Here is a 26224-nt window from a genome sequence, read left to right on the forward strand (position 1 = left end):
AACCTTTTCTCGAAAGTGTTTCTAGTATACCTTCCACAAACCCCAGAGGTCACAGCCTTCACTCTGTACAAAAAGGACAGCAGAGTAATCCGATGCTACACTTACAACCTTCATTAAATCTTTAAGCGCTGCAAACAATTAGTCCTTCTCTCTTTTTCCAACATCTCCCTCCCTCGTCTCCTCTCTAATGCTTCTCAGTGTGAGACATGTCAAACACAGCCACCTGATCTTATGATCTATTACTCCTGACTGTAAGGGAACCCCCTGCAGCAGAACAGAGCCTGGACTGTTCGCTCAGACATGTCCTGAGTTACCTCTCTGTTACGCTCAGCCTCTAAACGCTCATTTTGTGCATCGAGATTCGAGAAGCATGAGGATCAGCCAAATCAGATCATCAGACAACAGTTTGAGACAGCCTTTTGTATATGACGACATACATTTACCATGTTCTTCTTCATTTACTGTTGTGCAACTGTGATGTTTGAGAGGATATTAAAGACGAAACATACAGAATAAACTTTATTTAATCAGCTGAACTTACTGAGATTAAGATCTTTTCAGGAGAGACCTGAGTATGTAACCTGACCCGCCAGATGGTTTGTTACACAGAACAAATTGGAAACTGTTTGGAAAAGGGCAGGCACTTTCAAAAAATACTTGGCAGGTGATTGGATGAACCATCTGTCAATCAAACTCTTGCCGAAGCCAGTCGGGAGAAGAGCGGATACATCGTTTCCATCAAGAAAAGCCTTCAGTGTCGTTCTTTGCTCTTCTTTCAATGAAGAAATACACTCCAGTTCTGCTATAACTGATGCTACTGCAGCATCTACGCTAACCTCTGTGGAAGACGTCATTGTTGTTTAGAACAAACAGTTGCCTTCCTCCCTCCAGTAGAAACTTGGATAATGTATGATGACGTTGGCCATGTCAAACTAAATTAGTTCTCGTCACTAGTGTTCACTTCTTTGCTGTAATATTAATTCCACACTCTGCTTGTAAAGTAATCTGTCAACATTCAATCACAGACCAGCCCATGTATACATTATTCACCTCCTCTGTGGCTGCTGACAAGCTTTGCACACTTCAGTCAGATCGCTTAATGATGTTTGTGTTTGCATGAGTTTAGGTTCATACACATCTGCATGTACAGTACACACAAATCCCTGTGTATGTTTGCATGCATGTGTAAGAGGCTTATCCCCGCAGAAGTTACGTCATAAAACAACCAGCAGACGTGTAATCTGCACTCTGCACACTCGCTCCCATGTTACCCATCGCGCCACGAAATTTCCACATTTCACTGCATTAGCCTCGAATCCAGACGGACGTCATGACCGGAGGAGACACACACACTGCCCTCTGTATTCAGACCTTCAGGACAACAACACATTTAGCAGCTAGATTATCATCAGGTTGTCATTATACCACATGTAGCAAAAAGGGAATTAATCACTTCTTTCTCTGGATATTTCTTCTATTTCATTGTTTTGATATTTGAGGCTTTGCTTGAGAATCAAACACTGTAAACACCGCCTCTCCGCCAGCTAAGGATCACTTTTGATGGTATCTATGTCAGCAAGGAGACCTACATTTAAGCACTGACTTCTCCCTTGCGGCAATCAACAATGTCCTTAGTTGACCTGATCTCACTGTTCTGGTATCAGATACAAAGCAACTACTTTCAGGACCAAAACTGGGTGTAATCACGACAGTTAAAACCACAACATGTGACTGTTATGAATCAGAGATCAAAGTTTAGTCACAGAGTTCAACAATTCTCTCTGCATCCATATTCATTATATTTTGAAAGTGTTGAATTCAGGGCTGTCAATCGATTAAAATATTTAATCACGATTAATGGCATGACTGTCCATGATTAATCGCAAATTAATTGCACATTTTTTATCTGTTCAAAATGTACCTTAAAGGGAGATTTGTCAAGTTTTTAATACTCTTATCAACATGGGAGTGGGCAAATATGCTTGCTTTATGCAAATGTATGCATACATTTATTATTGGAAATCAATTAACAACACAAAACAATGACAAATATTGTCCATAAACCCTCACAGGTACTGCATTTAGAAAAATCGCAAGTTGCGTTAATGCGTTAAAAAAATGAGTGGCGTTAAAAGGAATTTGCGTTAACGCGTTATTATTGCGTTAACTTTGACAGCCCTAATCTATTGCTAAAACTGATCTTCACTGTGTTTTGTAACCAGCTACATACTTGCAGTACAGAGATATTTACTCTGGTGCAAACAGTACAACTACAGTTTAAAAATGTGATTAGTCATTTAGTATCAGCTGACGCCCAACACTGACCTTCAGACTTCTGCTCACTCCCTCTCAATGTAACCGTCACAGCTGATTTTATGATGAGTGAGTGTTCCAACTGCTGTAATATTTGTGTTATTTGCAGCATCACTATCTGACTCATCAGTACCATCCAAAGAGTTAACACATGAACCATTATCAAGAGCTAAACTTTGTGAAGAGGCAGCTCCCAGACACTGCAGTTGTTTTGGAGAAGGCTGACGTTGAGCTAACACGGTGTGTTAAGGACATACACATTTCCATGGGTTTTCAAGTGTCATGAGAGACCTTTCGTTTATAAGCGAAGTACAGTAGGTTCAACCGTAACAAGAGCCGATAGCTTGGGGTATACACAACACCATGTCAGGACAACAGACCTGAAAACTTGCTGTCTGCAATGAGCCTAAAAGTGTTAAAAAAACTGACAAGAAAGAAGAAACAAACATATATAAGCAGTATAAATTCTTGCTGCTTCTATCCTGCCGCACACATAATGTCACACGACTGAGGAGCCTGCAATGTGCATACATGCTGACCGACCATATCTTGAAAAACGGAAGCAGAAACAAAAGAAAGCAGAAAGTTTGTGGCTTCCCAATCCCATCACTGAAAAAAAGTGCTTATCTTTAGCAACATTTAAACAAAACTCAGAGGAGCAGCTTGTCTCTAAAATGAGAATAGCAGGTCCACCTTAAAGGTCAGTCCACCTTAAGTGATCCTGCCCCAAAGTTCTCACTAACTTCGGAGCTAACCCCCTTCACTTTAATCAGCAGAGTAGCTAACGTTATGCACACAACCTACGCAGTTGTTCCTTACAGGAGTTTGCAACTTGTATAACACACTTTTGTTTAAAAACATCTTAAAAATACATTGTTTTAAAAATTCCTGATGCTTAGGCCAAGTCAGGACTCAACTTGGGCCCAGTGCGTGCTGCCAGGCTTTCAGTACACCGGAGGAAACCCTGGACTACAGCTCCCTGAAAGGGCCAAACACAAGCACAATGGAATTATTTTCAACTATGACAAAAGACAAGCTTTGTCTAAAAATGTAGGTGAGGAGGGAGAGGTCGATGGAGGATTAGCAGCATGTGGGGGAAGATGGAACCATGATTGAAACCTCTCATGGCTTCTCAAAAGCTGGACCAAACACACACACACACACACACACACACACACACACACAAGTTCACCTCTAAATATGGGCTATAAAAGACTTAATCTGTGTGTCCTGCAGTGAGTTATTCAATGTGGTTTCTCATTTCACAATCCACCAAAACCTCACAGCCTTCAGCCCTCTTAGCAAATACCACATACTGCTTCTCTGCTGTCTTTCAGATTATAACACGTTTTTTACGAAATATACTTTGTACAATGGTTCAATGAAAAGTTAATGATGTTGTAATGGTATGAACCCAGCCAAGACGGTTGGTTTTCTGACATATCTGGGACTTCCACAACATGTACAAAGCAGCAACAGTGGTTATTTCTATACTCTTGGTGTGAATGCAGCTTAATGCTGCCGTAAATGAGAGCCCTGAGACTGAATCACAATAAATCTATCTTAAAACCAAAACTATGGAGCGAAAAAAAAGAGCTAAAGACGCCAGCAAGTGACGGCTTTCACATTACATACAGTCTTTTGATTAATTGTTAATTGGATTGAGATTATTCATTTACCATATGGGCCTGCATGACCACATCACATAACATTTCACAACATACCAGTACGACCATAAACCAGCTTCTTATCTCCCAGCTGAGCTGCAACACTTCTATCTTTAGTTTCTTTGTTGGCACTAATCAACGTTTTGTTCCACTTCCACAGAAGAGTGACATCCTCTCTGCAAACTCACTTTACAAAGCATAGGAAGTGGGACAGCTTTTAAGAGAGAGGAAGAGGATGGGGGTGGAGGGGGGGTGATGATCAGGGGTGTGTCTGTGCTTATCAAGGGGAATGAGACCGAATCCTCTTATGATAGACCTAAATAACCAGCCGTGGGGTTAGGCACGGTGTTTTGGTTATGGAGGTCAAAGGATAGTTATTATTAACACGACTAAGTCCAAAGGGAGAGGGAGCAGCTGGTGCCAAGATCTCCAGCTGACAGCACCACTTCTATGGGCACAGTTAGCACACTGACTGATGGAGTACTGCACATGTGGATCGATGCTACCCACCCACATTGAAGGGCAGCAGAGAGAATGGAGTCACTCTGAGTCACTGTTATTGTCACTGAGTAATCATGTGTCACGTTCCTAGTTTCAGGACAAAAGACAGCGAAGTCAAGAGGTTTTAAAAATCCTCTCTTCTTCAGTTCGAGATGATTTATGCATACAGTATGAACCTTTATAACAAGCAAATCTCAAAGGATAATACAAACAGAAGAAAGAAAACGAGTACTCTAAAGAAATCGAATATAAGCTATATTAATCACAAAACAAGTATGTAGGCCATAAGATCATGGTAGAGACTATGCTTTGTCTGTTTTTATTATTATTGCACCTTTTAAATTAATTAAATAAATATTAAATTATTAATGTATTAATAATTACTTATTGACAATTTATAAATTATATTATATTACTAAATTAAACATCCATTTGTTTTTATTAAATACAAATTATTTTTATTATGATTACTATTATTAGTAGTGGTATCATTAGTAGCAGTACCACCAGTATTAACAGCAGTAGTAGCAGTTGTAGGAGTAGTAGTAGTAGAAACACTAGTAGTAGTATCTGCAGTAGTGGCAGAGCAGTAGCAGTAGTAGTAGTATTAGTAGAAGTGGTAGAAGTAGTAGTATAAAAATTATCACTAGTAGCTACTGCAACCAGTAGTTGCAGCAGTAGCGGCACAAGTAGTACTAGTAGTAGTAGCAGTTGCAGTAGTAGTAGTAGTAGTAGAACTAGCAGTAGTAGTAGTAGTAGTAGTAGTAGTAGTTGCACCAGTAGTATTAGTATTAGTGATAGAAGTAGTAGTACTAATAGTAGCACTAGTAGCTACAGCAACCAGTAGCTGCAGTAGTAGGAGCAGTAATAGTAGCAGTTGCAGTAGTAGAAGTAAAGCCATCCAGCCATGGACACATTTAAAACCATAGATTTGTTTTATATTATTCATCCTATTCACTATAATTTACTTAAAGGCTGATGTGTAACAAGCTGTCCTTGGGATGTCTCAGTCTACTGGTCTCAGAGCAGCTCTTCTGCTTTTCAGACAGATCGCTCATCAGCTGCCCTCGGGCAGTGATGTCACAATATACTAAGGCTCCTGAGTCTAGACGGCCACACAGAAACCCAGCCTGCAGGGATGTCTTCATGACCCACGACAAAGAGATACTCATACACCGGATTCATTGATTCATGCCGTGTCAATTTCACTGAGTTTTCTTTGTGTTTGCCTTGAGGATAATACTGATGTCAATAAACTGCTTCAACAGCATTATTCTGGTCTTTAAGCATCTTCTTCCAATCATTTTCACATCTTGTTGTTTTTCTGCTTCTATCCAAGCTCCTGTAGAGTATTTCAGATGAGCGAGCACTACATACGTACATGCTCCCACCTGCGCAGTGTTACAGGCCAAGGCTCAAACTGGTTGATAACAAAGAATACATTTCTCTTGCTGCGTCATCCAACATCCCCACTGTCAGTTCCTTCAATGCTATTCTGAAGCAGCGGCAGTTACAATGAAGAAATAATGAGAATGAAAAGAGTCATCGACATAAATCAGCTCCTAATCAGGTTTGATTTTCCTGAAGTGTCACCGAGACACTGGAGCCAGTTACAGAGGTACTCTAGTCGTTTAGCATTGCACTTCCATAAAATTGGTGGACTTGCTAGAGTCAGTTAAAAAATAATGGTCAAAATCAAAGCAACAAAGATAACCAGCACCCACTGAATATTGATTACACACCCAATGGTTTGTCCTATCATAAATTGTCCTTAATCTCCTGAGGCCCCCGATCCCGACCGACTTTACTGTCTTTCAGAGGCTGTAGCAGGTTCAGTTTTAGAGCTAGAGTGAAGCCCCAGGTATCATATGAAACTAGAAAAGGAATCCGTTGGTAACATGTCATGCAAAAAGTATACAGTTTTTTGCATGCAGTATACATGTGTTATCTGTGTTATAGTCTAAAAATGGTGTATTCTAATATTTCTGCATACTGGGGTCTCTAAACAGTCGTGGAATTACATAAATTGAAAAAAATCCAATTGCCAGAAAATGTCATTCTTGGAGAAATCTCAAAATGTCAAAAGCCTTTGATCCCAAATCACAGCATGAGTTTTTCTATGGTGTTCCTCAAGGTCTTGGTGTCTTAATGTTGTATTTTGGATTATTTTTATCAATTCTTGAGTGGGAAAAAATGGTTAAATTTAGCACCAAATCTGTGTAACAAATGGTATCAACCCAAAAATTGCTGCAACAATTTATGAGACGTAAGTGAGCATGGAAATGACCATCATATACTTCTATCATAATGTTCTTAGCCCTTATACACTCTCACAATTTATTTTAATTATTTAATTAATTCATTAATTCATGTTTATTTCTGATTCATGACCGGAACAACTTGACACACAGTGTTGAGCTGCATCTCAAATTAATCTTCAGGTTCCCAGCTTTCAGATGATGTACACCACTTCTATGTGACATCTACTGCTGACCTGCAATCTCTCCCTAAAGACCCCTTGTACCCCCCTAAAAAAGACAAAAAATAGTCTATTGTGGGTCTCAGGGGGTTAATAGATTCTGTGTTGAACTGATTGCTGCTGTGTGGACAGGTGCCGACTTGTCCAGGATAGAACGAACGTGGCAGTATAACCCACAGCCATGGAAGAATACACTAAATTGTTAATTCAAGTGAAATAAATTTAGACTGAAACAAGGAGTGACAGGATGGTTTAGTAATTCACTGACTATGCACAAAAGCAGCTAAAGTGGAAATGAAAAAAAAAAAGTGACTATTGTCATGTGATTCACAGACCACAAGTCTTAAATACAAGATAAAAGAACAGCACAAAGTGCGTGTGTGTATGTGAGCGTACACATGCCTGTGGCCAGCTCCGTGTGAAACCCGAGGGGATGTCTAGTCTTGTTTACATAAAGCCGGTGATTTGTATCACAACAAGTGATGATTGGGTTACAGTGAATGTTTGCGTTTCTGCTTTGCTGGAAGCTAAGCGGAGATCCACTACTGTCATCTGAGATACAAAAGAACTACACACCTAAAGGTCTCATTTACACTCGCCGCTGTTTTAAAGTGACTTAGATATACAACAAAGATAAAGACAAATGAGATGACAAACTGCCAGGAAGTCAGATCAAGTGGACTTTCGCTTGAAGCGAGTCATTTCCTGTTACATGTGATGCTCCAAAACGTTCTTGCTTTTCACTATGCACTGAGCAGGACTGTACAATTCAGTCTTGAGTGTTGGCGTAAACTGAAGTAACCTGTCAATACAGGTATGTCCATATAAAAAATGTCCATACAAGCTGAGACACTGAGTCAAAACGGCAACATCTCGTGTATCAGGTCACTATACGTGCTGCTAAGTGCAGGGAGGCCGACCAAGAAACAAGAGGAGGCTGAACCAAACAGACAGGCTGGCTATGCCCACTACCTCGGATCTATAACTCACCATTAACACAGAGGGATGCCCTGCTTCCTTCTGTCAAGTGTCAACACCCCAAATCAACAGAAAATGTAGTTTAAAAGGAGCACATCTTTACGTGTTAAGTTCTAAAACAGATGATTTTCAACAACGTTATTACCAAAAAAGACTTGATATTGGATGGTTCTGAAAAAAAAACAGATGAAGTATAGTTGGTTTTGCAGAAATTTGGTCATCATATACCAAAGTATGGGGCAAATTAAACATCTTAAGTTAAAGGTGCTATTGATAACGGTCAGCCACTAGATGTTGCATTGTCCCTCCCCCGTTCTATTGCATTCACTTCACAACAAGTGGTAACCAGTCACTTCCTGTCAAACTCAGATTCGACACCAACTGGCAACTTGATCGCTGACGACCCAGAGATACCAAGTGATATCAACGCTATTAAACTATTGGCTCACAAGCCTTGTTTGAAGTGGGAACCAAACGTCAGATATCTTCCACAGAGATGAACAAAACTTTATTTTTTAACCAAAATTTTTGAAATTTTTTTTAAATGATAAATTCACAATCATAATATATTTTTTTTAGGAAAAGCCATACTTTTATTCGGTGGCATTCTACAAGCTCTGTGGATGTATTATTATAATTTTTTTTAATATTCGTCTACATAAATTGTTAGCAATAAGACCTTTAACTTAAAAAGTTAAGGGATTACCAAAATCATTGCAATTCATCCTGAGGGGAATATCAATGAGCTTTCATGATGTCCAATAGTTGCTGAGACATTTCTCTCAAAACCACAAATATCAACCTCATGGTGGCACAAGAGGGAAAATCAGGGGATCACCAAAGTCAGTAGGCTTCATCCTCTGGGAACCATGGATGCATGTACCAAATTTAATTTCAGCAATCCTTCCAATAGTTAAGATATTTCAGTCTTGAGTGGTGGACTGACAGATATTACCATCCATAGAGCAATACTACTAACGTAGCTAAAAAGACAATAATTGGTCTATGAAGGGATGCAAACTCCAGTCTCCAACATGAAAGTCAGATGCACTACACACCCATTCACCACGCCATCCTTACTTTTTACCTTGCTAAATAAAGGACAAACTACTTCCTGCATTGCCATTGAACGTTGGGCATGGATTATAAATCATGTCCTGCAGAATCATGTAATATGAACATAATTTCTAGTAATAAAGATTTTAACTAGCACATGTTCAACATTATGTGTGAATAATGTGTATAAGTGGCTCATTCATGTACTTTCATTCATGCATTCCTGACTCTGCTTTAACGACCGGCTTTATGAGGAAGCTAATCAATAGAAATGCTGTCTAATGGTCTCCACCATCAATAATACAGCGAGGCTGGGAATTTGGCCTCCACAATATTCAGCATCTTAGAGAATGTGTAACTGTTTGTTATCCCTCTGTATCTATTTCATCATACGACTTGGTAATTGTACACACCTGACTCACAATGAAATGTAAATAAAACACGAAAAAAAGGGCAGACTGTCAGACACTGCTGCAGTAAAATTAGAGGTTTTCTAAAGGGAATCTGGTGCTTGGAAACACTACCACTTTTGTCCACAGGAACCGCCAAAATCAAAACAAAATGAAAGTTCCTTGAATCCTCGTGGTAGCTTTAATTCAAGGATCAGGATGGAAAATCACTCTTCGCTTAAAATAGTTTGTTGCTGTTTGCATTGATAGATAGATCAACTATTTTGGTAGAAGTTGTTTTTAAAAAATGGCCCGAGAAGTGTACCAATTCTTAATCTGAATCATTGCGGTTCAATGAATGAGGAAATGGTTTCTCAGATAAATATAACCCTCGTGACTCATCATCTGACTTAATGAGACATTGTTCATCAAATAAATGCGGAAAATAGATTAAGTGAGGAACCTGATTTACAGTAACAGACCAACAACTCCTCTGTATTCTCTTCACAAGAAACAAAAACAGGAAATTCTCACGCTCACACAAAGCAGACACTCACACGTTTTCCTGCTTCAGCATGATTCACGCCATCTGACTGATGGAATCATCAGCGGCCGTGGTTGAGAGGGGTGATGTCACTGGACACATAATGCAGCCTCTGCATTTACTGTACATTAACGGACAGGCTGAAAGCCTGAAAGCCTCAGATGGAGCCCAACAAGTCTCCTCAGATGGAGCACCGTCGCCCAGAAGTAAGTGGAAGACTGGCTGAGCAACCTCTCAAAATACACTCTCACGGGCAAGCTTTACTCATTTAACATCATTTGAGAGACAATCATTGGTTTATGCTGTAACAGAAAAATTGCAAAACAACAGACTAGAAAAAGCTACAGAAAATACATGCTGCATTGTGGTCCACACTTACACACAGTAAATACACATTTAACACGGCAGAAGGTAGAGAAAGCTATTTTGTTTGTTGACTGAGAAAGACAAAGAGGAAACTTTTTCTACCTTCATATCGGATTTAGTCGTAAGAACAGACATAAAAATGTGTTGAAAACGTTTTAACCTTTTACCTCCCACTGTCCCGCCCTGTAGCAATTTGAACCTTCCAAGACTGCTGGTTCTATTAAAAAAATACATGAATATGAACATGTAATATGTGTATCTATAGACTAGCCAGCGAGCTGTCTCCGGGAGCTGCGTCCACACACTTTACAGCCTCATTGACGCGAATTCTTTCATCACCATAACAACAATCGATGAATCAAACTAGCTCTACTAGTAAATCAAGGAAAACCAACTGGACCAAGTGTTGCCTATGTCAACAGAAGGAAGGACCTAAAGCCTCCCCACGCCTATCCTGCCAAAAGAGGAGATGACGGGTATGTGAACTTGGCAAGGAAATATTCCTCTGTTTCACTCACTCCATGCACTAGCAATCAAGCTAAACTCTGCAAGACTTGATGAAGATGGTGGGATAGAGGAAACCTAATTTCTATGAACAATAATCGACTTCGGGGGGCCAATTTGGAGGCCATCTTGAGCAGGGCAGATTTGATCAGAAAACTCTGGAGAACAAACACACCAAATTTCATGCCTGTATCATCATTTGAAGGATTCCTCTCAAATACTGATGTTATCCGCTCCACTACAAGGGTTAAAAGAGCGACAGCCTAAGGGAGCAACACACTTACTGTAATTAAAGATAATTGTTTAATTCCTCTTAAATTGTGTTTTGATTTTTGGCATTATCTTCTGACATATTTAAAAAAACACTTTATTTGAAATGATGGATTTAGCATCAGCATTTTTATCAAGGCATCTGTCAGAGTGCAGAGCACTGAGAGCGCACTGTGGTTTTTCACACTTGGTTGCAGGTGTGATTATGTGGAATCAGATTTAGAAAGAAATGAAACCGGATGAACAGATCACCAGTAAATGCAACAGATACTATTCATGTGCTTGTAGTTGATGCAAACCCTCGGTCAACATCAGAATTTCTCCACATGCTCTTGTCAGCATGTTAAAATACTTGTATTGAGCTGTCCACTTGACTTGGAGAAGCTCTCCAGCTGTCTGTACGCTCCAAGGACGCCCCACATCCACCACAGCAGCCACCGCTGCAGGGTTTAATTTAGGAGTCACGCCCGGTGTCAGGTACAGACTCACCACGGCCAGGTGACCTTACAATGTAACAGAGCTCAGCAGGAGTCCTGACCTCTGCTGTAACGCCATCTGTCTCAGGTCAGCCAGCGCATTGTGGCAAATTAATCTCACTATGCCTGACATACAGGTACAGGTGGAAATGCTGCTGAATAACTTCACCAAAACCTCAATTTGTCCAAAATTAGGGCTGTCAAAGTTAACGCGATAACGCATTACTGCAAATTTGTTTTAACGCCACTAATTTCTTTAACGCATTAACGCAACTTGTGATTTTTAAGTTCACTAGAGTGAAGATGCTGTTATCATATGAAACTAGAAAACCTAAGGAAAACTGTCATACTAGCTTGTCGCGAAGGAGGTTAAATAACGCTCCAAACTTGCGCTGAATTTTTTTAAAAACTGCCATGGCCATTTTCAAAGGGGTCCCTTGACCTCTGACCTCAAGATATGTGAATGAAAATGGGTTCTATGGGTACCCACGAGTCTCCCCTTTACAGACATGCCCACTTTTTGATAATCACATGCAGTTTGGGGCAAGTCATAGTCAAGTCAGCACACTGACAGCTGTTGTTGCCTGAGTTTGCCATTTTTTATGCTGAATGCAGTACCTGTGAGGGTTCCTGGACATACATTTGCATAAAGCAAGCATATTTGCCCACTCCCATGTTGATAAGAGTATTAAATACTTGACAAATCTCCCTTTAAGGTACATTCTTAACAGATAAAAAATGTGCGATTAAATATTTTAATCGATCGATTAAGCCCTATGCAAAATATTTTTTTAAAACATGCAATTTAGGTCAATTTGTGTTATTTTTTTTAATTAACAAGAGTGTGTTTAAACAAATATAATGTCATTTTATCTCTGCTATTTTACGCACACACACACAATCAAAATGAATGAAATGGAAAGTTTTTCCATGGTCTTATCAGTGCCTACATTCCCTACACCTGACCATCATTGCACTTTCCAGGAGCCCTCTTTATTTACAGTCCTCGTCTATTAACATACCTCTGTGCCAGACTCCCTTTGAAAAAGAGCTTCAGTTAAAGTTGATAGCAGCTCTATTATCAGACAGGAATCCCCACAAGGATCGCTTACATACAATAGATGCTTTGTGTATACCTCCACGGCAACTCCAAAAAGCTGCTCTCCACCTTGCTAACCTACTTTACCCCCTCAGTGTTAGCTATAGCCTATCCATCAGTTTATCTATCAATTCAATTTGCTTTATTGGCATGACTGTCAGGTGAACAATATTGCCAAAGCGTCAATTCAATAATAAATAAAAATAAAAACAAATATATAAATATATATATAAAAAACATATATATACATATATACAATTCATTAAGCAAATTACAATATATAAATATTTAAAAAGAACATGCATGTAAATGGAAGAAAACAATAAAGAAGTAATTAATGTTTGCTGTGTCAATAAAACAAACAAAAAAAATAAAAAAAACAATTAATAACAATATATTGCAATATCAAAGGATAAATGTTTTATTCTTATTTTATTCTAACGTTTTTATCTATTCTTTTGTTGTTATTATACTGCTTAATTGCAACAACAAAACCAAAAGCAAATTCCTAGTGTATACCTCTTACACCTGGCAATAAACACTGATTCTGATTCTGACATGAATATACTTCTTAATAAAGCAATGAAGTGTATATTGTATATTGGTAGAATTAAAATTTTTTTATTCTTATTTTATTCTAACGTTTTTAATCTATTCTTTTTGTTATTATACTGCTTACTTGCACCAACAAAACCAAAGCAAATTCCTAGTGTATACCTCTTACACCTGGCAATAAACACTGATTCTGATTCTGACATGAATATACTTCTTAATAAAGCAATAAAGTGTATATTGTATATTGGTAGAATTTCAATTTTTTTATTCTTATTTTATTCTAACGTTTTTAATCTATTCTTTTTGTTATTATACTGCTTACTTGCACCAACAAAACCAAAGCAAATTCCTAGTGTATACCTCTTACACCTGGCAATAAACACTGATTCTGATTCTGACATGAATATACTTCTTAATAAAGCAATAAAGTGTATATTGTATATTGGTAGAATTAAAAAATTTTTATTCTTATTTTATTCTAACGTTTTTAATCTATTCTTTTTGTTATTATACTGCTTACTTGCACCAACAAAACCAAAGCAAATTCCTAGTGTATACCTCTTACACCTGGCAATAAACACTGATTCTGATTCTGATTCTGATTCTGACATGAATATACTTCTTTAATAAAGCAATAAAGTGTCAAACACCTGTTGTTTTGCTTTAAAAAAAAAAACAACAAAAAAAAACAATTTCAAGGGGCTGGTCAAAAAAAAACAATTTCAAGGGGCTGGTCAAAAAAAAACAAAAGATGGCAGCAGCAACAGTTGTGAGAAGCAGGATGTGGTCCAGGGTGTTGGTTAGCAACGACCTGACTGTACTGAGCAGCACCAACAAGCTGCAACAACACAGTCTGCTGCTGCTCTTGAGGGTGGAAACGCAACGTCCACCTAAATTCATGATGTCCGCACCAACACCAACATTTTAACACGTTCACGATGAAAATACTGAGCCATTAAAGCTGAGAGACAACCACGCTGCTGTTCTCCTATTCCTCCTCTTGTCCACCTTCATCACGGAGGAGGAAAAGTTTATTTACATGGAGCTCTGAACACCGAAAGACGCGCTGGTTAACATTTCCTTTCTCTCCTCTCTGGTGTTGAACAACAAACATGTTGAAAGGAAAAAGCGTATATACCTTTATACTGCAGCGAGTTGGCGGTCCGTATTTTCACAGTTCCGCTAATGGACTCTCCTGGACCGTAAACCACCTTGTTGTTGGTAAAAGTGATATCAAATTCTTGAAGCTTTCCCATGACTCCGCTACTCCTCTCTGCTCAGCTACTCCGCCGCTCTGCGTCTCTGGAAGCAGCGATGCTGCGCGCTCACCTGCTGCCGCGAGCCCACTCCCCTAGAGACCAGTGACGTCACGTTGGCAACCTCATTGAAATTAATGGGAGGGATGGTAACCTACTGATGGAGCCCACTGGAGGGTTATCTCATCAACCTAAAGCAGGGGTCAGCAACCTTCACTATCAAAAGAGCCATTTTAGGCAAAAAAAAATAAAAATCTGTCTGGAGCCGCAAAACATTTGATCATTGTGATGAAGGTAACACAGTTTATAGTCTAAGTATATAGTATATAAGTCTAATGCAGTGAGGGCCAAAGTGAAAATGTACTACAGAGTATTAGGGCCACATTGAGGGAAAAAAAATCTGAGATTTAGAGAGTAAAGTCAGAATATTACGAGAATAAAGTCATAACTTTACGAGAAAAAAAGTTGTACAATTACGAGAATTAAGTCGTCACTTTACGAGAAAAAAAAGTTGTACAATTACGAGAATTAAGTCGTCACTTTACGAGAAAAAAAAGTTGTAATATTACGAGAATTAAGTCTTAACTTTACGAGAAAAAAAGTTGTACAATTACGAGAATTAAGTCGTCACTTTACGAGAAAAAAAAGTTGTAATATTACGAGAATAAAGTCTTAACTTAACGAGAAAAAAAGTCAGAAGTTTATGAGAATAAAGTCAGAAATTTACGAGAAAAAAGTCAGAAGTTTACAAGAAAAAAGTCGTAATATTATGAGATTAAAGTCAGAAGTTTACGAGAATAAAGTCATGACTTTACGAGAAAAAAAGTTGTACAATTACGAGAATTAAGTCGTAACTTTACGAGAAAAAAAAGTTGTAATATTACGAGAATAAAGTCTTAACTTAACGAGAAAAAAAGTCATACATTTATGAGAATAAAGTCAGAAATTTACGAGAAAAAAGTCAGAAGTTTACAAGAAAAAAGTCATAATATTACGAGAATTAAGTCGTAACTTTATGAGAAAAAAAAGTTGTAATATTACGAGAATAAAGTCTTAACTTAACGAGAAAAAAAGTCAGAAGTTTATGAGAATAAAGTCAGAAATTTACGAGAAAAAAGTCAGAAGTTTACAAGAAAAAAGTCTTAATATTATGAGATTAAAATCAGAAGTTTACGAGAATAAAGTCATGACTTTACGAGAAAAAAAGAAAATAACACGTAAAATTACTACTTTATATTATGACTTTATTCTCATAATACTCCGACTTTTTTTCTCGTAAACCTATGACTTTTTTCTCGTAATATTATGACTTTATTCTAGAAATGTCTGTTTTTTTTCCCCTCAATGTGGCTCTAATACTCCCTCACTTGTACATTTGCACTTTGGCCCTCACTGCATTAGACTTATATGCTATAAACTTAGACTTTTCCTCAATGTGGCCCTAATACTCCGTGGTACCGTTGTACCATAGACCTACAACAATGATAAATAAAATTGAAAACAATCATTAATTTCCACTAATTTCTTTTTTAAAATCCACAGGGAGCCACTGATGAGGGGCTAAATGGCCGCGTGTGGCTCCGGAGCCGCAGGTTGCAGACCCCTGACCTAAAGGAACCACACATCTGAAACCCGTTTTTGCAGTAACATTTATCGCAGACCTCAAACTGTAGGCTATAATATCATGAATAAAATAAGGAAAGAAATATTTGATTTTATGAATTTATTGCAACTTATAGAGGACTTGAAAAAAAATGACTTTATTGAACTGAATATATCTCTACCTGTACAAGTTTTGCTAAATGCTTATGCTCTTTGATTATATCTGCAGTCTCACTCTCATGCCTGAGTGTAAAGAACTTTCCAGAATGTTACTTCACACTTCCTGGGACATTTTGTACATTGCTGTAGGTACATTCCCCACCGATGTATCATTATAGATGTATTTCCAGCCCTCGTGGGGCCGCATGAGTATCTTGTGGTACCCATGACTGGATTAACCTGCTGCACACATCTCTGGACAATGCATGGAGGTTTTCTATGATAGAATACTAGAGCTGGCCCTGGATTTGCTGTGAGGTCAGTTTATTTAACACAAATTGATATATAAATATTAGGTCTGTCAAAGTCAATGTGATAATAACACGTAACACAGTTAAATAACGCTCCAAACTTCCAAATTTGGTGAGGAAAAACTGGCACAGCCATTTTCAAAGGGGTCACTTGACCTCTGAACTCAAGATATGTGAATGAAAATGGGTTCTATGGGTACCCACGAGAGACATGCCCACTTTATGATAATCACATGCAGTTTTGGACAAGTCATGGTCAAGTCAGCACACTGACACACTGACAGCTGATGTTGCCTGTTGGGCTGCAGTTTGCCATGTTATGATTTGAGAATATTTTTATGCTAAATGCAGTACCTGTGAGGGTTTCTGGACAATATTTGTCATAGTTTCCTTGCTAGTTGCTAAATGATTTCCAATAATAAATAAATACATATATTTGCATCAAGCAAGCATATTTGAGTATTAAATAATTGACAAAATCTCCCTTTAAGGTACATTTTAAATAGATAAAAAATGTGTGGTTAATCGCAATTAACTATGGAAAATCAAGCGATTAATCGCGATTAAGTATTTTAATCGATTGACAATCTAATGAATATGCAACACCATAAGCACAAAACTGAAAAAAGGTGTGTTAAGACTAGATTGACATAGGGACCCTTCTCATGACTCGTTCTCCACTTTATTTTTCTGAGAGTACATGCAGTTCGAGTCCACATTCAGCAAGGTGGAAATGTGTTACTGTGGGGGACTCATTCATACAACTCAATTTACATCATAACAATAATATCCCTGTTTAAAACAGGAACACCTGCTGAACAAAACGGTTCCTGTTAGTTAATGTTAAAAGCACTGTTTGGGCATTTAGGAGAAGAAATCACCATATTGTTTTACACCAGAGAGCATCAGCAGTTAAAACTTATGAAATGAATTGGTAGCTCGTTCATGTCCATTTGCATTGTGGGTAAAAAAGAAGATTTTATTTTATTTTCATTTATTTCACAATTTCATCTCACGCACTAAATTCTGAGAAACACAATGAATTAGCATGAAAATGTCTCACAGTATTTCCCACAGCTCATACACTTCCCATCTCTGCGTATACTTCCTGTATCTGAATGTATTTCCTGTCTCTGTCTGTACTTCCTGTCTGAATGTGCAGCATCAGCAGCTGGAGCAAATGTGAAAGTAATGACGGCTGTGCTGCATGAAAAGGACACAGAAAAGGTCAATACTGTCTCCACATACAGTTTTTCATCACGGAGCATTAATATGTTGCATTTACAAGAAGACAAAAAAAAAAAAATGGCATCGAACACACAGAGACAGACATTAATCCTCTCTCCTCTCTCTCTCTCTTTCTCAATGTCATCATCTCACCCAGCTGCTAATATTCAGTAAATGCTCTGAGACAGATGTTTCCATGACGACAGACAAACACCACGGTTGCCAAGTTACTGCCTGTATCCATGGAAATCTGGTATGCGGTGGCATCTGATCTGCTCTAAAGAATCCCTCTTTTTTTTTTTGGGATTACTCATGTTGCAAAAAAAGCCTCCCCTCAAACAGCTTGATTAATGAGTCATCTTGACACCGCCAGGCTGAAAGTGAGAGGATCGTATGTCAGGAAGTAACGGGATAAGATGTTAACGCCATATGTCAGATGCACTGAGCATCAGGCTGAAGTGAAACCATGCCAGTGTTGAGAGTATAACGATGACTAGACAGCCTCATTCATGTCTTTTTGGCCTGTAAACATTGCTTCTTTTTTGTGGTTTAATGCTTTATGATTCCAAATACATCTCACTCTTAAACTGCTACTCAGACGACTCTGTAATGTGACACTCTGACCTTTCGTCAGGTGGTTCTCACAGGTATATTACAATAGATTAAATGTACAGTAATGGTGAGACCCAGTGAAATGAGGACTATACCAGTGGCTCCACCTGGTGGACAATTGCCAGCAGTCATTTGCACCTGTAACACTACTGTAGTGGGTTTGGCGAGATGATGTCTGAAGTTATTTACCTGGAAATCACATAGAGAATTATATTATCTTATTGATGTAATAACAATATTGAAATAATATGCAATACTGACCAATTCAAATATTGTGATATTTTATAACAAATACCTCAAAATCGATATATACTGTAATTATTAGGACTGTCTATAGATTAAAATATTTCATTAATTGCATGATTGTCCATAGTTAATTGCAATTAATTGCACATTTTTTATCTGTTCAAAATGTATCTTAAAGGGAGATTTGTCAAGTATTTAAATACTCTTCACTCCATCAACATGGGAGTGGGCAAATATGCTTGCTTTATGCAAATGTATGTATATATTTATTATTGGAAATCAATTATCAACATAAAACAATAACAAATATTATCCCCCACAGGTACTGTTTTAGCATAAAATATATATATATATATATATATATATATATATATATATATATATCAAGGGCAATGCTTACTTCCTGGTTGGCCTACAAATATACATCATCCCTGGAGCAGTCAGACTTGTTTTTGCAACCAGAGGAGTCGCCCCCTGCTGGCTATCAGTTTTTCATGATATGTCCTCTTTAAGTCCTTACACTGGCTTCTGGTAAATTACAGAATCAACTTTAAAGCTCTGCTGCTTGTTTTTTTAAATCACTAAATGGAGCAGGACCAAAATACCTCCCAGATATGTTTCATCAATACCCACCTGCTCGACTTCTCAGATCACTGGAGGGAAATCTGTTGGTGATATGTACTGTCAGAAATAAACTCTGGAGCCAACTTTCTGACTGTATCAAAGCTTCAAATACTAAACTCTTCTCAGATGCTTTTTCAAATGCACTTTAGTTTCTAAGTTCTTTTAGCTCATCGAATACACTCTTCCTTTTGAAATCTTTAATTTTCCTGTGTTCTTTTAACTGCTTTATTCTTATTACCCTATGCCTTTTTCATATGCTCACTAAAGCGCTTTGAATTGCCGACGTGGAATAAACATGCATTGCCTTGCCTTTACATTTGACTTTTTATTCTGATATTTTACTAACAAACAAACAAGAAAAACAAGACAGTCACAAGTACAGCACTGTTGTGCCTTTATTTCACCCAAACTAACACATGTAACATGGGTTTTAAGAAACAATGATTCAGATTAATGCATATGCTTTATATGCATGTAGGGTCAGACAAAAAAGAAAAAAATGTTATTTCCAGTTCTGCTGCTGTACAAAATATTTTATCAATTTATTATTTCTAAGGACGTGTCTTTGTGCACATGAAAATGTACCTAAACTTATAGAAACAACAATAAATATGAATTACATAGGCTAGACGAACTCGGAGGCAGATGTATATTTCTACATATTACTACACAGTAGGCACCGTTCTACTTGCTCTCTTCTTTATCTTCTGAATCAAGCAGGCAGGTGCGTGTGATGACCTCTGTCACGGTGTACGGGTCGCAGTTTGCTGCAGGCCGACGGTCCTCGAAGTAGCCTTTCTGCTCTTGGCCCACCTGGCGAGGGATGCGAATACTGGCGCCTCGGTTGGCCACTCCGGCAGAGAAGTCGTCGATGTTGGAGGTCTCATGGAGACCTGTGAGACGCCTTATGTTGTCCTTCCCGCCATGTGGGTCATACACTCGGATGTGCTCGGCGTGATTTTTGCCCAGCTTCTCGATGGCCTCCTCGATGTATCTGTCAACAGAAGAAAAAAGGGACAGTTGAGTTATGGAAGGTTGCTGCAGTGAATGTCTGTGGATGAATGCTTATTTACGCATCTCAGCAGATACAAAGCAACGTTAACATTCACTTTGAGACATGTTTGCGTGGGGTGATTCTTATGTTCCTAAGGACCTATGACCCCGTTCTCATTCCCAATGCGTCACATACGGACACTTGGCCAGGACCCCTTGGCGTCACTTAGGTTTAGGCTTCAAAACTACTTGGTTAGGCTTAGGAAAAGACTGTGGTTTTAGTTCAAATAAGTACATTTTTGACAAACTGAGAATGAGGCACTTTAAGTTACACAATTTACAGAAACTCAGTTTACTTCGCAGTCACAGAAACACTTTGACTCATGGCCTAAAGCTTGTTTTCTTTAGATGTTTTGCATCTGTAAAAAAATTTCTACGCTTTGTCTTGGAAAAATGCGCTGTTGTAAAACTAGAGAAATGTCAAAGGTACGTGTGTCAATGTCAAATGATAATCTGGTGAAAAATGTTGTTTGTTAGAGAAGCTGGAGCATGTTGTGCTTTTATCACTGAGAACCGAAAATGGTCAAAATAAGTACACAAAAAGTAAAGTACACGTACATTACACTTGAATTTTATGGAATTGTTAAAATCAACTCAAAAACAGTTATATTATTGAGTCATATCAAATAAAAAGTGAATCAGACTACAGAGAGATTTGTGATCATGCAAACACAATTAGAGCCTTGTTTTAGCAACTATGAGTGACACTATTTACCAGAACATTAATCTTTCTAGATCAACTTTGGCCTGAAAATCAGTAAAAATGTTTCCACTGAAAATGTATGGTGGGCTTTTTATTTTAGTTATTTTTAGAAGACAAAATACTCAAACATGAGCAGGATTCAATTTATAAGACAATTTTTGATGTGGTGTGTTCTTAATATTTCATTGGCTGGGATACTTTAATCGTAAATAATTAAGGGTGTTACCATTTAATTAATTTAATGAATACATTAATTACTATTGTTACAAGTTTCAAAGGAAACGTTTACTCACTTCAGTCCTTTTTCTTCTCTCATCTTCTTGGTGCTGACATTCGTGTGGCAACCAGCACCGTTCCAGTTGCCCTTCATTGGTTTGGGGTCTAGTGTTGCAACAACCCCAAAGTCTTCACACACGCGATGCAACAGGAAGCGTGCAACCCAGAGATGGTCGCCCATCTCAATGCCCTCACAGGGTCCCACCTGGAACTCCCACTGAAGTTAGAAGAAGGAGAGGCAAAGACAAGAGAGAAATTAGGGAATTGTGTCAAAAACAAATGGACAAAGAATTGAAATCGTGCCAACGAGAAAGCATCCTCTTTCCACTGTGCGTTAGAATAACGGCGACACTTACCTGAGATGGCATAACTTCAGCATTGGTGCCGTAGATTTTGACCCCTGCATAGAGGCAGGCCTTGTAGTGGGACTCCACAACGTCCCGTCCATAAACTTTGTCTGCCCCCACACCACAGTAGTAGGGTCCTTAAAGTGGGTGACATGATAGGAAGCTTGTTTAGACAAAATAAATACAAACATGCACTAAAAAAAAATACATTATATTTGTCATTAATTGACAACCCCAAGACATTTTTTTTTTTGTAGCACTTTATAATGAGACATAATTTATAAAGGGTTTATGAGTTGTAAGTTACGGCTTTATTAATGGTTAAAAAAAATGTGTTGCCTTATAAATCAGTATTAAGACATTATAAAATATAAAACCTTTGTGTTGCCAGTTTGTAAAAAAAACAAAACAAAAAAAACAAGCAAACTTTAGCTCGTCCAGTATAATTTACTTTGTCTTGCTCTTTAATTCACCAGGAAGACCTGATCAGTAATAATCTAATATAATCTAATATCTTGTAAGGAGAACTTTTGGGTTGCCAGGTTGTGAGAAATTCCTTCCTGGTGAGCGGGATCATGAGCTGAAAGTGTCCAAACCAAAATGTATTTATTTACATATTCTTAGTATGTATGCAGATTTGATGATTAAGAAGTCTTTACTAGACTTACTAACATTTGCGTAAAACTGCAGACTTGATGGCTTATTACACTGATTGCCTATTACTGCTCCAATACTCAATCAACTTATAAACCCTTCATGAAGTATGCCTTATGAAACAGTACATTTTTCTCAATATTTCTTCCACATGAATGAAGTGAACAAAGGGGGGAGAAAAAATGACAGCTGATTCACCTTGGGGTGCTGGGTATCCATTTAGGGGCCAACTATAAGGATGTCCATCTATTCCTAAGAGCGTGTACTCCTGCTCCATGCCAAACCAGATGCAGTGCTCTTTAACCTTCTCCATCATTTTGGTGCAGCTCGCTCGATGGTTCGTTTCTAGACGGTAAAGAATAGTAAGTAGTAATTACAACTCTTTTGTCCTGACCTTACTGAGCAGGATTTCAGCAGTAAAACATGAACAGACATGTGCAAAATGTACCTGCAGGCAAACGGTTGTATTTGTAGACCTCACAGAGGACCAGCTTGTTGGGATCCAGGGAGAAGGGATCCCTGAACATGCTGACTGGGACGAGGTACATGTCGCTGTTGGAGCCTTCGGCCTGGTATGTGCTCGAGCCATCGAAGTTCCACTCGGGAACATCTGACAAGATAGATTTACCCAAACGATTAGCATCAAAACATCTCTTCTAAATATAACTCAGCCATGAAACCTGTTACGCTCACAGACCATTTTAGCTCTGATGTCACCGAGACAAATTCCTGTACATTGTTGATTAGTACTTGGTGACCAGAAGAATATTTCCTTAACTAAAAGTAGAAACATCACGATAGGAAGCAACTCAATTACGTTACATTACACTCCTTTACAAGGTAGATGTTGAATGAAAACCATTAGTTCCATGCTTTCAGATAGAGTTGAAGAAGGAAAGAAAGGAAAGACGAGGATGTGGAAAGAGAGAAAGAAAGAAGAGAAAAAAGAAAGGAAGAAAATTTAAGACAGAAGGACACAAGGAAGAAGATTTAAGATTAGTGATATTGGTTGCAGCGGAACAAGTTGGTAACAAATCATTGACATATTCAAGTTGTTAGCATTAATGTGTTAGCAAACAATAACCTTCTAACATTAGCATTTATTTGGAGTTGTGTTTGTGTCCATCTGATGAATGTAAGGACAATATTCACCTTCGCTTTTAACTCTTTTTTGGTCTCCACCATCTCCTGAGAGCTTTTTAGGTCTTTTTGGTGGCTAAATGCTACATAATGCTAGTTACAAAACTTTTTGTGCCTTCTGTTCGATGGTGGGCAGAAGGCATACAGAGCTTTTTAACAGAAAGCAGCGCGTCAGCAGGACTATTTCTTGGCCATGCGCAGTAAGTATTCTCATTCTCACAAACATGCATTATGCTTTGTTAATTTGTGAGCTGTAGAGGTGCTGGTAAGCAGATTTTGTTACCGTTGGACAGAGAGAGTGGTATCAATCTTTTCATCAAACTCTCAACTAAAAGGTGAATAAAAGTATTGAACAAAATATCAAACTATTTCTTGAATACAAAAGTTAAAATACCAGTACATCAAACGTCTACTAAAATACTTCACAGTGTGATGCAGGTTCCACAAGGAGAACAGCAATTTCATATTGCAAACTGTTTTAGATGTAAATGCTGAGATCTCAAATGCACAAAATAAATGTCATTATTAACTTGCCAATTGAATTAATAACAGTTAATTAATTCCACGTCCAAACTCGACTAGTGCATTGAACTGTAACAAATGTTTGTTCAGCAACACCGCCTCAATTAACAGGATGCTTGGTGTTGTGTACAATGTAGGTGTGCGAGCACTTCTCCCAAAGAACATATCAAATACCTCAATCCTTCTGTAATCTATACACACACATACAGACACACACACGCCCACACACACATATGCAAGGTTGGGAGACATGCAGTTTAAATAACCCTTAAATTAAGTTGTTAAAGCCCTTAATTATTCATATAAGAGCAGACTCAATAGTTTTACCCCTTAAACAAACTAATTCCATGCATATTTGACCATTATCATGTATAGAATTAAAGGGTGAGAAATGACTCCATATAGTTAAGTAAAATGTGCATGTTATAGGCCGATAAATCATAAAAGAGGGCATTTACCATCTATGGTTTTTGGCTCAGTGTCCAGGGTTCGGGTCTTGTTGCGAAGCCCCTCTCCGGTGCCGTCGATCCAGATGTAGGTAACCTGGCACTTCCCTCCCTGCGGCAGGGTCATGTACTGCTGGCGTACAGCCTTGTTGAGGTGGGAGCTGAGCGACACCGATGCCATGCTTGCCTTTAATCAGAGAAGCAGAATAGAATGCAAAGGTGGGGTTTGTTATTACATTATGTGACGTATAAACTCATGTCTAAGGTTTTCCATTCATTCATCCATGCTCTACAATAGATTAATCTTTTCTTTAGGGCCACTAGGCATACATACATTATTTACTTGTACTTTTAACATAAGCTAATATAAACTCTCTTTTCTGTTTGTCTGTTTGCTGGGTGATAAAGATGTTGTCTCACCGGAGCAACTAAATTGGATTTAAGTTTGTTTATAGGATGGAAACCTGCAGGGCTTGAAACACAAACAGTTGTAAAAAGCTAAATGCAAAAACAAAAACAAAAACATTCGATTGTTCATAAGCTTTGACGTCTAATCTCTGACTCTCTCCATCTTTTTTAAAAATATTATATATTTTTATTTTAACATTACACAAATATATATATATATATATACACGTGTAAATGCAATCTTTGACCATTACAGTAAAAGTGGTCTTAGAGTAAAAGCATATTTCAATAACCACAACTTGGGAGAAAGAAAGAAAGAAAATAATCATGAATAATACATAAATTAAATTTGACTTTTTTGCTCGGTGTCGGTAAAATGAAAGTGAGAAGTATGTTAAACATAATTATACTACTTCTCTAGTATTTGCTTAAAACAAATACACACATAACTATGTTTTTTTTTTTACAAAATGTGTGAAAAATGTATTATGTGTCATCCAGTTGTGGATAAAGATCATATCTTTATCATATTGTAACATTATGCTTTTCTAAGGTTCCACATACATGAAAACAAATTCAAGTTATTAACTTAACTGTATACTTTAAAGCTGATATTTACACTATAACCTGAAGATTTAAACTGTTCATAAAACTCTTCCACAAAAACTGGTTAGTTCAGGCAGCTTGTCTAACTCATTGCATCACTCAGCATCACTTTCGATCATGTAAGGAGCAAATAAATGGAGATTTGATGAATTAACTCAACTGATAAGAGTTGTATTTAACAGATTACACAATGCTGTTCAACAAAGAAAAATAAATATAATACACATAGACAAATATTTAGACTTACTGTGTTAGAGGCGACTTCAGGTGGAGTCAAGTGACAACTTCAAGAGAACTTGTGTGTTTGACGTGCCTAAACCTGCTTCGCCTTTTTAACTGGAAAGCAAATACCACGCTGATGACGCAGGCACACGTGTCCTTCACGTAACGTGACTCCTCTTTTAGGTGTGTTCTGTTTTTATTTAGTACACAATGGACTTTCTCTTTGTCTCCTTAATAAAGCCATTATTATTACTTTTATTGTGTCAGAATTATATTTCCATTATGATGTTTCCATTACACAAAATCAGGTCCTTCATGCTTTTGACTTTAAGCAATAACATTATGATCTGTGACAGTGTTTGAACCCTTACTACTTGTCTTCTGTGGGGGAAAAAAACTACTCAAGCAGCAGAAAATTACATCCATACTGTGTATTGTCAGCAGACGCAAAACATTTCAATTAACCTCCTCAGTCAAAATCAACTCACGCTGTCCTCCATATATTAAAACAAACAAACAAGAATAATAATTCAGACAGATCATTGCACAGGTATAGCTGAGGCGGACATAAACTCCCATGAGAAATAGTAATGAACACCCACCTGTGTCAGAG

General features: G+C 37.9%; 2 protein-coding genes across 2 annotated transcripts in view; both read right to left on the minus strand.

Moving 5' to 3' along the window:
* Positions 1-14550, minus strand: part of arrdc1b (arrestin domain containing 1b) — a 38329-nt gene extending 23779 nt beyond the window's left edge. The window contains exon 1 of the mRNA XM_037753080.1: positions 14336-14550. Coding sequence (XP_037609008.1) covers positions 14336-14453 — 118 coding nt within the window. The 5' untranslated portion in view covers positions 14454-14550. The remainder of the gene's footprint in view (positions 1-14335) is intronic.
* A 4994-nt stretch (positions 14551-19544) lies between these two features.
* On the minus strand, positions 19545-25817 carry LOC119478793 (glutamine synthetase-like). The gene is made up of 7 exons (XM_037753758.1): positions 25637-25817; positions 24388-24562; positions 22716-22877; positions 22466-22612; positions 21623-21750; positions 21284-21483; positions 19545-20228 (listed from the first exon to the last, which is right to left on the minus strand). The coding sequence occupies exons 2-7, from the start codon at positions 24554-24556 to the stop codon at positions 19919-19921; spliced, it is 1116 nt and encodes a 371-aa protein (XP_037609686.1). The 5' UTR covers positions 24557-24562; positions 25637-25817; the 3' UTR covers positions 19545-19918.
* Positions 25818-26224: the final 407 nt, after the last annotated feature.

Source organism: Sebastes umbrosus, chromosome 19, assembly GCF_015220745.1.
Source record: "Sebastes umbrosus isolate fSebUmb1 chromosome 19, fSebUmb1.pri, whole genome shotgun sequence".
In the NCBI taxonomy this organism is placed as follows: Eukaryota; Metazoa; Chordata; class Actinopteri; order Perciformes; family Sebastidae; genus Sebastes; species Sebastes umbrosus.

Coding starts and splice junctions, on each gene's coding strand:
- LOC119478793 (XM_037753758.1), bottom strand. CDS start 24,556: ATGGCATCGGTGTCGCTCAGCTCCCACCTCAACAAGGCTGTACGCCAG. Junction 22,878..24,387: donor TGAGCCAAAAACCATAGATG/GTAAATGCCCTC, acceptor CTATCTTGTCAG/ATGTTCCCGAGTGGAACTTC. Junction 21,751..22,465: donor TGGATACCCAGCACCCCAAG/GTGAATCAGCTG, acceptor ACCCACTTTAAG/GACCCTACTACTGTGGTGTG.